Below are 13,375 nucleotides of genomic sequence, written 5' to 3'. Positions count from 1 at the left end.
CCCTCAAAAAGAAGCATATGCTAAGAAGAAGTAATCCCAATGTTTTTCTGTAAATATCATTATCTACATTTAATCCTTTTAAACATTTTAATCCAACTGAATATTGAACTGGAAATTTGCATATCTGCGAATACATTTAAGAACAGGCAAAATAATTGAGTCGAACCCATAGACTGTATAAATAATGGACGTAGTCTCAGTGACGTCACCCATTGGTTTCTGAAGAAGCGTTTGGAAGCCCGAATTGCGCCGCCGCTGGGGGTCGCCATATTGGAAATGCCAGAGACGGCTAATCTAGAGACGGGCAAAGAGGCGGAGCGCGACCGAGCTACAGCCCATGGCTGAGGAATATGGGCGGGCCGCATGAATCAACCAGCTACGGCTATGAAGCTAGGCTATATGCTCCTCAGCGTAGCTAACGGTTATTATCCATAGACTGTATTAATCATGAATGAGCTGGTTTGACTTTCCCAGGAGGAGATTCTGTCGGTGACTGACTGCAGGTGTTTAGTTATCAGACTAAAGAAATAGCGGACTCGCTGCTCGCTCGCCCGGTGAGAGAGCGGCGAGCCGACACGTAACGGGAAACGTAAAAGAACCGGTCTCTTCATCACTACGGTCCGCTGTAATCTCTCCGGGGAAACGCCAACAACTCCTGACTCCTATTTACTGACCGACGATTAAATAAATAAACACTGCACAGGCTAACAAGCAGCTAAAGGGAGCACAGTATACCTGCTACTTAGTGCTAAAAATATTTCAATACAATAACACTAGCATTTAACTCACCGAAAAGCTGGAGCTCAGACTTATTGCACGGCCATAAAGTTCCATAAATCCCACAGAGAGATTATTTGTCCAAACTTTGAATGCAAAAATCCCCAAAAGTCTCCAACAACACAAACAGGTGAAGTTAAACTCAGTGTCTGTGTGTCTGTGTTGACGTCTAGCAGACAGCCAGCAGGATCCACCTGTCAATCAAGTGATCCGACCCCTATAATTTAAGGCTTAATATAATTAAAACGGGTGTGTTATAAAAAAATTCACCCCCCGGACAGTTATCTTGAACAATAAAATTAGCTATTTATAACAAAACCGTTTTTTGAACCAGGCTGTAAACATGTTTATTTCTGCTGTAAAAATAGGCATTTTCCCACCTGCTGTAATGTTATTTCTTGTTTTCTGGAGCCAGCCTCAAGTGGCCACTCGAGGAACTGCAGTTTTTTGCACTTCCGCATTGGCTTCATTTTCAACACCGGAGGTTGCCGCTTGGTCGAACAAAAACAAACGTGCGATTCTCTTTAAGAGTACTTCCGGAAGTGATGTCGTTGCCGTAGATTGTATAGTAAAAAGGAAGAATCACGTCGACATTCAAACACCGGCCGTTTTGAAAATGTAGACATTCATCCTCGCGCATTCGCTCGTTGTACCCTGCCACTAAAACTCAGCTAGATGTGGCGTTGAAAAGTCTAGTAGTGAAACACCTTTAGAGTAATAATCCAGCTCTCTGACCTCAAAACGAGATTTTTACACAATATTTCATTGTAAGCGCTCTGGCCGTCTTTAAAATTCGGTAAGTGGTGCATAGAAAACAGTGAGACCTCTCTTCGTTGTCCTGCTCTCTGGTCTCAATCTGTCTGCATGGCGGTTATTATCCGATGTGTTGCATCAAAATCGCACGTTTTCAAGAGCTGTGTAGGGAGGTGAGGGGATGCTGCATATTCATACTGTAAATACACTGAGGAACTGTTAGGAAATATTAATACAGACACAGTACTTTTACATATATTCACAAGTATTTTTGCTAGCTATCATGTTAGCATGTAGCAATTCTGTGCATCTGTTGACTATTCTGAAGAAGGCGTGAAAGAATCTAAATTTTTATGCTCTTCAGTGCAGAAATGTGCCGTGTTACTATCTTAAAGCACACTCGCATCATGGGAAGTGTTTACTGCTCCCTTTGAGATATTAATGGTCATTAACCATGGGTGTGTTTTGATGGCATAAACTTAACATTTAGTGGCAAAACTTATAGTAAACTTTGTTGATTAAGCGGACATTTACTGAAGTATGTTAGCTCAATTTAGTTACTTTATTTCTATTAAAAATTAAATACCTGCTACCAGAGGGAAAGCTGTTTTTGTCCCCTCAAATACAATTATCAGCTGTTGCATTTTTATAGATTGACTGCAACATTTACATGCTGCTTATTTAAATGCATCTGAGGGAATAGTACAAAGGTAATATAACACAGTAAGGGCTCACACTGCATAATAATTCCTGTCGATATAAGTACATTTTTGCCACTTACACATCAGTACATTTCTTAAGTTTTAGATTCCTGATTAGTTACCTGATATGAAGTATATTTACTCTGTGGTATTACTAATAATAAAGTTTAGTATCAGAGCATTTCCTTTGTAAATTACACTTTTAAAATGTTTTACATGGAAATAGTGTCCCAACAAGTTTGGTGATTATTACAGAAGTCGCCATAGATTTATTAAGTAACTGGCTGATTATTAACTTTTGCTTCCTATCACGTAACCCCTCCCATTCAGTCCACTCTCCATAAAGTCTTTGATTTCCCTCTTGCTGCTCAAAGGTTGTTTGCAGCTGACCATCGGTGGTTCCAGTCTGTGAGAGGAAGAGCAGCAGCTGGCAAACACTACAGTTTATCTATCTCACGCTCAGCTACAGGTGGGTCAGGTGGGTTAGTCTTGTGAAATATGTGCTTTTGCTTTTTACAATGTAACTAAATTAAACCAAGATACTTCACCACAATGTTATCTTCAGCTTACTAATTAACAAGAGGAGCAGAGCAATAACTAAAGAGTTACATGGACAGAAAGACGACAGCTTTTTGCTCCTGCTGGACTGATGTGTTTACTCCTCAGGGTCCACGATGAGTAAGAAGCTGCTGGTGGACGCAGACTGCGGGACGGACGATGCTCAGGCCATCATGTTGGCGCTGGCCGCCCCTAACGTGGAGCTCCTGGGCATCACCTGTGTGCACGGAAACACCACGGTGGAGAACGTGTGTAAGAACGCGCTGCGAGTTCTGCAAGCCTGCAATAAACTGGAGGTGGGAGGAGCACGGTTATTAAATATTAGTTATTTTATGGCCATGACTTGACTTTTTGGTGCCTTTTTCTGACCTGCATGTGTTGGCTGAAGAGTCAAGGGTTGGATTAACTGGAATTTTCTGGCATCATGTGATGTGTTAGGGACAGTGAGTTGTTGTTCCTCAGGCCACATGACTTGAGGCAGAAACTGGACAAACTACACAAGCAGAATCAGTTAGTTGTTGTCTGGTTTCGGCTCTATGCTCTGAAGAAGGAAATGAAACTAAATATCTGACAACATATAATATTAAACAAAATCAGTGCTTAATAATACTACATAAATGTACAGTATAACCCATAAAGCGCCTTGTCTCCTTGGTGTCATTTCTCGTGCTAGATCCCAGTGTTTAAAGGCGCTGCTAAGCCTATCCTCGGGAACACCCTCAATGCGGGGCACTTCCACGGGCTGGACGGGCTGGGAGACGCTCCCGACCCCGACGCTCCCGGTCTGGACTTGGTTCAGAAGGAGAGCGCTGTGACGGCTATGATCAGGATCGTCAATGAGAACCCAGGAGAGGTAATAGTCTTGAAGCAGCTCTCTGTTCGTGTGTATACCTGCTTCTTTCAGGTCTTAAAAGTCTGAGCTCATTCCCCAGGTGTCTCTGGTTGCCACAGCGCCCCTCACCAACCTGGCTCTGGCTGTGAGGATTGATCCGTCTTTACCGAGCAAACTCAGAGGGCTCTACATCATGGGAGGCAACACTGAATGTCAGTCAAATTATTTATCTAGACAAGATCAATCAAAGATGAAATAAAATCCATAGCTAACTGTGACCCGCTGGTTTGTAATTGTAGACTAATTGCTTCAAATTCTCTCAGTGTGTAATCAGTGTTATGTTTGGTTTTCTTCCTTTAGCTCGAGGAAACACCACAGTGTGTGCCGAGTTTAATTTTGCTGCTGATCCAGAGGCTGCATACATTGTACTCAATGAGTACCAGTGTCCCACATACTTGGCCTGCTGGGAGTTTACCTGCTATAGCAAGCTATCCTGGGTAAGGCTTCCTTTTCCACACTGTCACATGAATTCATTTTTAATACTTTAATGCAGACCTATTCAATTGGAAGCTCGTGGGCCAAATCAGGCCCTCTAATAACCTCAATCCCGGATTGGTTTAAAAGAGTCATACTTAATAAAATAATGTTAAATGAAACATTAAACTACTCCCGTCTAAGATGAAAAAGTTGTGACGTCACAAAGTGCAGCGTGTAGAAAAAGCTGTGCAGAACCTGCCGTTCTTTAATGAACTCATCAGAGAGTTCCTGCTGATCTGTGTCTACATGTCTCCATGCTGCAGGAGTTTTGTGACGCCTGGTTGGCACAGGACACACACAAAGCTCGCTTCATGGCACGGATCTTCCAACACAGCATCAAGGCTTCAAAAAGCGAGTGTTTCGAGGAGGTGCTTGTCGGCGGCGGAGGTTTTGTTTCCTGCGACTCGTACGCCGTCGCAGCCGCCGTGGACGATTCGTTCATCCTAGAAAGCGACCGTTATCCGGTCAGCGTGGAGCTGACTGGGACACACACCAGAGGCATGATGATAGTAGATACTCTGGGACTACTGAAGAAGACGTGTCAGGCTTTTATCATGAAGAAGGTGGATATGAAGATGTTTGAGCAGATGATGATGGCTGCTTTAAAATGACAGCAATGATACCTACATTTTATGATGCCACCATCATAAGTGTTTGTATACTTTTGTTTTTGATAACACCTCATTAAATGTAAGAAAAGAAACAGCTTTTGTTTATTACAACACACTCATTCATCCAGAAAAAGCTCCAGCCTCTGACAGCTCCAGTGTTTTTTTTCAGCCATCATTTTGCAGATGAGTTGTTAATCCTTTAGTGTGTCAGTGTCCATTGTTCTTTAATAGTTGGAAGTCCTTTTGCGAGGCAGCTTCTTGACACACGTCTTCTAGATGGATTGTTAAGCTGCACGTAGACTGACCTGTGAGCAGCACTCTTTGATTTAAATCAGTTTTCACAGTTGCTCGTCCAGTAGTCATTCTTTCTTACGGCAGTGTTGAGATGGTTCTTCAGTATCCTTTCTTTCCTCTGAATCTTGATCGTGTGTCCAGCTGTCAAAAGAAGATACTGTGGTTTATCTCTGCTTAAAACAGGAGTCAAGTTATCTTTGAATGAGTCACAAAATGATCAAATATATCCCAATTCCCTATCCTCTTTTTCCCCCACCACTTCCTGCATGTCATCCCCGCTGACTCACCATTGACCTCTTGCACTCAAAGAATGATGTCTGCAGGGCTTTGCAGTGGCCTTCCTTCAAACACTCACTGGGCAGCTTCCCTTCCTGACAGATAAAGAAATCAATGAACAAAAAATAAATCCCACAGGTAAAATTCCCCAACGAGAGTCTGAATTAACCGCTTAGGGTCCTGACTGAATCTGGGACTGGAAAGGACTCATTCAGTTTTTTCTACACGCTGCACTTTGTGATGTCACAACTTTTTAATCTAAGACGGGAGTAGTTTTTTTTCCATGTTTTATTTAACATTATTTTATTAAGTATGACTCTTTTAAACCAATCTGGGTTCAAATGTATTAATAATATGTGCATTTCTGGACAGCAGACACAACTAATGAATGAGCTAAATAGCCAACCGATAAAATTATGAATGAAAACAATGTACTGATGAATGGCTGTAACAACAACTTTAGAGGCAAAGTCTCTTATTGGAAATAAAAAAAATGTAAGCCTTTTTTTTTTCAAATTTATACTGTTTTTTTGTGATTAAAGGGCCGGATTGTGGTTGTTAGAGGGCCGGATTTGGCCCACGGGCTTCCAATTGAATAGCTCTGCATTAATGAACTCATCAGAGAGTTCCTGCTGATCGGTGTCTACATGTCTCCATGCTCTGACAGGAGTTTTGTGACGCCTGGTTGGCACAGGACACACACAAAGCTCGCTTCATGGCGCGGATCTTCCAACACAGCATCAAGGCTTCACAAAGCGAGCGTTTCGAGAAGGAGTTTGTCGGCGGCGGAGGTTTTGTTTCCTGCGACTCGTACGCCGTCGCAGCCGCCGTGGACGATTCGTTCGTCCTAGAAAGCGACCGTTATCCGGTCAGCGTGGAGCTGACTGGGACACACACCAGAGGCATGATGGTAGTAGATACTCTGGGACTACTGAAGAAGACGTGTAAGGCTTTTATCATGAAGAAGGTGGATATGAAGATGTTTGAGCAGATGATGATGGCTGCTTTAAAATGACAGCTCTGATCAAGGCGAGGAGGCATTAGTGAACAAAATCTCACTGTTTCCGTCCACATAATTTTGGCTTGATATTATTTTGTGTTTAGTTGTATTTTGGTCCTTCTACTCGTAATGAATCATTTATATATTTGTGTTTTTATAACAAGCTGAAAAACAAATTCATTCATTTGCAGGAAATAGAAGGGCTTGGAAGGGCTCACTACTGTACTTGCATACCTACATTTTATGAAGCCACCATCATAATTGTTTGTATACTTAATGTTTTTGATATGACCTCATTAAATGTAAAAAAAGAAACGGTTTCTCATCCTTTATTCATATTTTTGCATTAAAAGCTTTTGTTTATTACAACACACTCATTCCTCCAGAAAAAGCTCCAGCCTCTGACAGCTCCAGTGTTTTTTTTCAGCCATCATTTTGCAGATGAGTTGTTAATCCTTTAGTGTGTCAGTGTCCATTGTTCTTTAATAGTTGGAAGTCCTTTTGCGAGGCAGTTTCTTGACACACGTCTTCTAGATGGATTGTTAAGCTGCACATAGACTGACCTGTGAGCAGCACTCTTCGATTTAAATCAGTTTTCACAGTTGCTCGTCCAGGAGTCATTCTTTCTTATGGCAGTGTTGAGATGGTTCTTCAGTATCCTTTCTTTCCTCTGAATCTTGATCGTGTGTCCAGCTGTCAAAAGAAGACACTGTGGTTTATCTCTGCTTAAAACGGGAGTCAAGTTATCTTTGAATGAGTCACAAAATGATCAAATATATCCCAATTCCCTATCCTCCATTTTCCCCCACTACTTCCTGCATGTCATCCCCGCTGACTCACCATTGACCTCTTGCACTCAAAGAATGATGTCTGCAGGGCTTTGCAGTGGCCTTCCTTCAAACACTCACTGGGCAGCTTCCCTTCCTGACAGACAAAGAAATCAATGAAAAAAAATAAATCCCACAGGTAAAATTCCCCAACGAGAGTCTGAATTAACCGCTTAGGGTCCTGACTGAATCTGGGACTGGAAAGGACTCATTCAGTTTTTTCTACACGCTGCACTTTGTGATGTCACAACTTTTTAATCTAAGACGGGAGTAGTTTTTTTCCCATGTTTTATTTAACATTATTTTATTAAGTATGACTCTTTTAAACCAATCTGGGTTCAAATGTATTAATAATATGTGCATTTCTGGACAGCAGACACAACTAATGAATGAGCTAAATAGCCAACCGATAAAATTATGAATGAAAACAATGTACTGATGAATGGCTGTAACAACAACTTTAGAGGCAAAGTCTCTTATTGGAAATAAAAAAAATGTAAGCCTTTTTTTTTTCAAATTTATACTGTTTTTTTGTGATTAAAGGGCCGGATTGAGGTTGTTAGAGGGCCTGATTTAGCCCACAAGCTTCCAATTGAATAGGTCTGAATTAATGAACTCATCAGAGAGTTCCTGCTGATCTGTGTCTACATGTCTCCATGCTCTGACAGGAGTTTTGTGACGCCTGGTTGGCACAGGACACACACAAAGCTCGCTTCATGGCGCGGATCTTCCAACACAGCATCAAGGCTTCACAAAGCGAGCGTTTCGAGAAGGAGTTTGTCGGCGGCGGAGGTTTTGTTTCCTGCGACTCGTACGCTGTCGCAGCCGCCGTGGACGATTCGTTCGTCCTAGAAAGCGACCATTATCCGGTCAGCGTGGAGCTGACTGGGACACACACCAGAGGCATGATGGTAGTAGATACTCTGGGACTGCTGAAGAAGACGTGTAAGGCTTTTATCATGAAGAAGGTGGATATGAAGATGTTTGAGCAGATGATGATGGCTGCTTTAAAATGACAGCTCTGATCAAGGCGAGGAGGCATTAGTGAACAAAATCTCACTGTTTCCGTCCACATAATTTTGGCTTGATATTATTTTATGTTTAGTTGTATTTTGGTCCTTCTACTCGTAATGAATCATTTATATATTTGTGTTTTTATAACAAGCTGAAAAACAAATTCATTCATTTGCAGGAAATAGAAGGGCTTGGAAGGGCTCACTACTGTACTTGCATACCTACATTTTATGATGCCACCATCATAATTGTTTGTATACTTAATGTTTTTGATATGACCTCATTAAATGTAAAAAAAGAAACGGTTTCTCATCCTTTATTCATATTTTTGCATTAAAAGCTTTTGTTTATTACAACACACTCATTCCTCCAGAAAAAGCTCCAGCCTCTGACAGCTCCTCAGCCATCATTTTGCAGATGAGTTGTTAATCCTTTAGTGTGTCAGTGTCCATTGTTCTTTAATAGTTGGAAGTCCTTTTGCGAGGCAGTTTCTTGACACACGTCTTCTAGATGGATTGTTAAGCTGCACTTAGACTGACCTGTGAGCAGCACTCTTTGATTTAAATCAGTTTTCACAGTTGCTCGTCCAGTAGTCATTCTTTCTTATGGCAGTGTTGAGATGGTTCTTCAGTATCCTTTCTTTCCTCTGAATCTTGATCGTGTGTCCAGCTGTCAAAAGAAGACACTGTGGTTTATCTCTGCTTAAAACAGGAGTCAAGTTATCTTTGAATGAGTCACAAAATGATCAAATATATCCCAATTCCCTATCCTCCATTTTCCCCCACTACTTCCTGCATGTCATCCCCGCTGACTCACCATTGACCTCTTGCACTCAAAGAATGATGTCTGCAGGGCTTTGCAGTGGCCTTCCTTCAAACACTCACTGGGCAGCTTCCCTTCCTGACAGACAAAGAAATCAATGAAAAAAAATAAATCCCACAGGTAAAATTCCCCAACGAGAGTCTGAATTAACCGCTTAGGGTCCTGACTGAATCTGGGACTGACAAGGACTCATTCAACTGCAGATGACAGGGGGAAACCAAATGTTTACAGTACAAACCTACCAAGTTACTGTTTTATATTGTTGTGGAAATTGTGTTTTTGACTGTTTTGGTGCTGATCATAATTTAAGTAATTTCAATGTAAACTTTCATATCAACACGAAAGAAAACCCCATGAAAAAAGGGAAAATAATATTGTAGTGGACACTGAAATAAAAACCTCCTTTGCCACTCTTGCAGGACGTGAGGTTTCTGACTTGTGCTCTCAAAAAACAAGACAGATATAAAAGTATTGTGAGTATTAACATCTCACATTAACATCACATGACATGGAAGCTATTGAAAAACAAACACACTTTTTCATATAAAAATTAACATCAAATACAAAAAGCTATAAAATCCAACATAAAAAGGGTGTGTCCCATTTGTCACATATGTATTGTCAAGTATTAATTTCTCTTATTAATTTTGAGCCATGACCTCAAAACTATTGACAAAAAACGGGCGTATTCCTTATAAAAACATTTACAGAAAATAGATGAATAACAATTATTTAAAATTAGTGGGCAACATTTACCCAATTTAGTTGCGTTTTTTAATTCCTAATTTTATAAGTGCAAGTCATGGTCGTATTATGAAAACATCCGTTTTGTGTCCATTAAACAGTAATTTATTGATGGTCACCAAGTCAGGCTTTGCATGTTAACTGCGAGGACTCGGAGTTCCTCCAACCCTCCTCCCTCCACCAACTCTGTGTGAAGATAATCCCCTGATATAAATGTTGAAATCGGCTTGACGAGAAGCAGAGAGTGGTCACTTTATGAGCAAGAAGCACACTTTTCCCGGTGTTACAGAGGGCTCCAACTGTCAGCCTCAGGGGATGGACGTTAGCATCGTCAATCTAGCTAGTTTTTAACAGAGGTGACTGTTTGAGGCTCGGTTCAGGTTCGGGGAAATAGACTAGAATGGATTAATTTTGACATGATTATTTCAAATTCCCTCCATATTTGAACACAACTTTAATCTGATTGTTAAACGGCGCCAGTTTAGGAAGTGTAGTTTAACTGTCCTGACCAGAGGACGTTCACTTACCTTTACCACGCAGTCGTGTTGAAGGAGACATGCCTTGAAGTCCTCTCTGATACCGGCGCATGCTCTGTTATCTTCCTCTTTATCCTCGTAATATTTCGGCATTGTGTGAATCCACTGAAAGACCAATATTACCTTATCGACAACCTTAGAAATGCAAAGAGCGGCAAGGTAACAGCAATAACATTAACGTTGTTATGACGGCTTTCGTCCATGTTTCTAAAATTGCATGACGGGAAAACGGAAGTGTCTGGCGGAAAGAAGTGCATGCTGGGAGAACTTGTAGTTTTTCCGTGTACGTCATGTCTATTAGCTTTAAAATAATGTAGACAGATCACACTTTTGTGAAAAATTGAAAAACTATGTTAAATTAATCTTAAGGAAAGTCTCGCTTTATCTACTTTGACCCTGTTTCTCTCAAATAAAACCTGGTGATGCAGATGACATGAGTGATGCAAGTAGAACAAAATCACAACACAAAAAAATGGCCATGACTTCTAACAACTTTTATATTTTATTTCAAAGATGTTCATGAAAAATGATGTCAAAAACATCAGAGGCAGGCTTACACATGTACATGATGAAGGCACATGAACTGATGGGTGTATGGGGTCGTCTCTGGTCAACTTTATGTAAATACATCGGAGGGATCACATGACCATTCATGCTTTTTTTCATGCATTCAGTTTGTGGTTGTATGTGGATGCAGGACAAGGGGGAGAAGCCATTCCTGTTAGCAGTGTCTTTAACCATTTTCTATTTATTTTCTTCTCCCATTAAAAAACAATCAGATGAAGAGACCTAGATTAAGCTTCAGATTGTTTTTAGTGCAGCTCTAGCAGCAGGTGGGGGACCCTGCCTTGAACAAAAACACTGTTTATAAATTACAAAATCTGATCATGCAAATATTGTCTTGTTTTCATATCAATTCCACCAAAAAGGCACTTCAATACCCCATTGAATGAACCACAAGAGTGTAAAATGAGTGAAGTGTCACTTAAAAATAGCTTCCACTCAATCCGTTGGCCACACACACAAATAGAAAACATGTCTAGTGTATTTAAATAAACTGTAAAGTGAAGGAGAAGAGAAAGAGAGTGAGGAGAAGATTGAGATAATGCTTGTTGCTTTTTATATATTTACAATCAGTGAAAGTACTACACAGCCTCAGCCAAATCATACATCAAAAAGGCGCACTCTGCAATCATCAGTAGTCATAATATTCTGCCCAATCGAAAGAACAAGACGATTGATTGGACGAAATAAATTGCGGTGTGGATTTGGAGGAATCAGTGGAACAAGCATCTACCATGGTAAGATGAAAGATTTAAGTACAATGGTGAAGGATGTAATGGTAACGAAAAAATAGTGAAAAAGCAGTGCAAATCACGCCGTTTCAGATGAGAACACAGAGATATTGTTATTCAAATCCAATCACTTATTGGACTGTAAAAATCTTAGTCTTTCCAGCAATCAAAGTGTAGGAAAAAGTGAGGGGGAACCGATTGGAATAGTGTTGCAGAGACTATTTCAAGGGACCTGGATGTAAGGCACATTTTTTTAAAAATTCAACCCACAACTTCTCCAACAGAATCTATTCAGACCTCTCCTACCGTCAGTTTTTTAGCAGTGAAAGTTAAGCGTTTTAGTTCTAACGGTTCGCTTCATGTGAAAAGAAACAGGTACAGCTACTTTCACTAACAGAGTAAGCAACTTCTGCAGTAGCTGTGATAAAGAAAATGTACAATTTAGAAATAAACAAAACACAATAGTACACAAATAAAACAGACTCTCATCTACCATAAACATCTCTTCATAGAATAAAAATATATTTTACCTCTTGTACAAATTAAAGATTTATTTCAAATAAATTAAGTCACCTTCATAGATCGTCATAGCTGTAATAATATATCAATATAACAATATATTCCTTCGGGAAAATGACGCCAAGGCAATGTCTGATTGGTTTACTATAAATGGACACTGAGGTCGTACACGGCCTGTCAGACAGGAGGTGAAATAGATAAGGTGTCATGGTATTTATTTTCTTCATGGATTGGGGTAGTTGCCGCTGAATCTGGACTATTGGTCGACGTTGTTACTGACTGGCTCATCCTGAGTTTGTGTTTCAGGAGGAGGAGAGTATTAGAGAGTGACTGACAATACTCTGGAAGTGACGGAAACGTGTTTTTCGTTTGGGCTGGTGTTGATCGAGGAGCTCCGTCACCTCTCCGTGGAGAACAGAGGGCAACCCGGCCATTAGTGATGACAACATTCTTGGTCATCACGGGCTTAGCTGAGGCGGTAGTGACAGTGCAATGCCCCAGCTCGCCCAAAGGTGGCAGCATTGAGTAACAGAGAAGGATTTGGCAGCATGTACACCAGTGGCCAGGTGACTGGTTCTCCCCACGTGTGATGATTTGTCTTCATTCATCCCAGGCGTTTTTTCCGATTGTGTTCAAAGCTGCTGAACTAAACAGTCACTTTGAAACTCAGAGCTGGGAACAGATGTCTTCACATACGTCACTGTTGTTTTGTTAGACAGTAGTATTCACATTCTCACAAAATGAATTAAGAGCACAAGAGTGAGGGAGAGATGCAGAGAGAAATCGATGGATGGGATGCAAAATAAAGTACATTAGGAAGAGCGGGGACAGAGAGGCGGCGTTCCTCAGACGAGCTCGTACGAGCAACTCTACTGGGTCTAATGACTTCACTGCTGCTAGGTGCCAGAGGCCCCGCGTAAGCAGTCCAGGAGATTTTGGTCCCCTTTAGAGCCATAAATCATGTGCCCCAGTCCGGAAGAGTCAGCCAGCTATCCTCTTTATATGTATCTGCAGGAGGAGAGCAGAGCATCACATGCGTTAAATACACAAAGAGGCATCTGGAACACGTGGCGTTTACCATGTGATTGGACAGGAGATTAAAGTGTGCAGCGTGATTGGCTTACTTCACTTAGGATGGCCCACACAGCCGAGTCTTTGACAACTGAAAGCCGAAGTGCAATGATGGGATTGAAGGAGGGATCCACAGCGCCTTCTGCCGCACCCTTCACAAACTGACCTGTGGGTTTCAGCACACAGACACACACACGGATGTATGAAG

General features: G+C 41.2%; 4 protein-coding genes across 6 annotated transcripts in view; 1 reads left to right on the top strand and 3 right to left on the bottom strand.

The window, feature by feature from the left end:
- Positions 1–1,333: 1,333 nt before the first annotated feature.
- On the top strand, positions 1,334–6,625 carry LOC138592281 (inosine-uridine preferring nucleoside hydrolase). 3 transcript variants are annotated; one of them, XM_069663029.1, is made up of 7 exons: positions 1,334–1,573; positions 2,606–2,700; positions 2,898–3,085; positions 3,463–3,642; positions 3,722–3,833; positions 3,982–4,118; positions 4,422–5,876. In XM_069663029.1, the coding sequence occupies exons 3-7, from the start codon at positions 2,906–2,908 to the stop codon at positions 4,767–4,769; spliced, it is 957 nt and encodes a 318-aa protein (XP_069519130.1). In that variant the 5' UTR covers positions 1,334–1,573; positions 2,606–2,700; positions 2,898–2,905; the 3' UTR covers positions 4,770–5,876. The 3 variants fall into 3 exon arrangements, with proteins under 3 accessions (XP_069519130.1, XP_069519131.1, XP_069519129.1); XM_069663030.1 differs by lacking the exons at positions 1,334–1,573; positions 4,422–5,876 and adding exons at positions 1,642–1,703; positions 6,007–6,625; XM_069663028.1 differs by lacking the exon at positions 1,334–1,573 and adding an exon at positions 1,642–1,703.
- On the bottom strand, positions 4,844–7,884 carry LOC138592596 (cytochrome c oxidase assembly factor 5-like). The gene is made up of 5 exons (XM_069663430.1): positions 7,871–7,884; positions 7,180–7,357; positions 6,903–7,032; positions 5,351–5,434; positions 4,844–5,204 (listed from the first exon to the last, which is right to left on the bottom strand). Exons 1-3 carry the CDS (start codon positions 7,882–7,884, stop codon positions 6,991–6,993), a joined length of 234 nt encoding a protein of 77 aa, XP_069519531.1. The 3' UTR covers positions 4,844–5,204; positions 5,351–5,434; positions 6,903–6,990.
- Positions 7,885–8,590: 706 nt separating this feature from the next.
- On the bottom strand, positions 8,591–10,517 carry LOC138592280 (cytochrome c oxidase assembly factor 5). The gene is made up of 3 exons (XM_069663027.1): positions 10,274–10,517; positions 8,997–9,080; positions 8,591–8,849 (listed from the first exon to the last, which is right to left on the bottom strand). The coding sequence occupies exons 1-3, from the start codon at positions 10,373–10,375 to the stop codon at positions 8,808–8,810; spliced, it is 228 nt and encodes a 75-aa protein (XP_069519128.1). The 5' UTR covers positions 10,376–10,517; the 3' UTR covers positions 8,591–8,807.
- A 264-nt stretch (positions 10,518–10,781) lies between these two features.
- The window catches only part of mgat4a (alpha-1,3-mannosyl-glycoprotein 4-beta-N-acetylglucosaminyltransferase A), a 37,379-nt gene continuing 34,785 nt past the window's right edge, over positions 10,782–13,375 (bottom strand). Inside the window, exons 15-16 of the mRNA XM_069663432.1 lie at positions 13,221–13,333; positions 10,782–13,104 (exon numbers count right to left, since the gene is read on the bottom strand). Of these exons, the coding sequence (XP_069519533.1) occupies positions 13,078–13,104; positions 13,221–13,333 (140 nt within the window). The 3' untranslated portion in view covers positions 10,782–13,077. The remainder of the gene's footprint in view (positions 13,105–13,220; positions 13,334–13,375) is intronic.

This window comes from Semicossyphus pulcher, unplaced genomic scaffold (genome assembly GCF_022749685.1).
Source record: "Semicossyphus pulcher isolate SPU_LCO1_2020_fin unplaced genomic scaffold, fSemPul1.0.p SCAF_15, whole genome shotgun sequence".
NCBI classification, from domain to species: Eukaryota; Metazoa; Chordata; class Actinopteri; order Labriformes; family Labridae; genus Semicossyphus; species Semicossyphus pulcher.
Note: the sequence above shows the minus strand (reverse complement) of the source record. Positions and strands in the feature narration are given on the sequence as shown.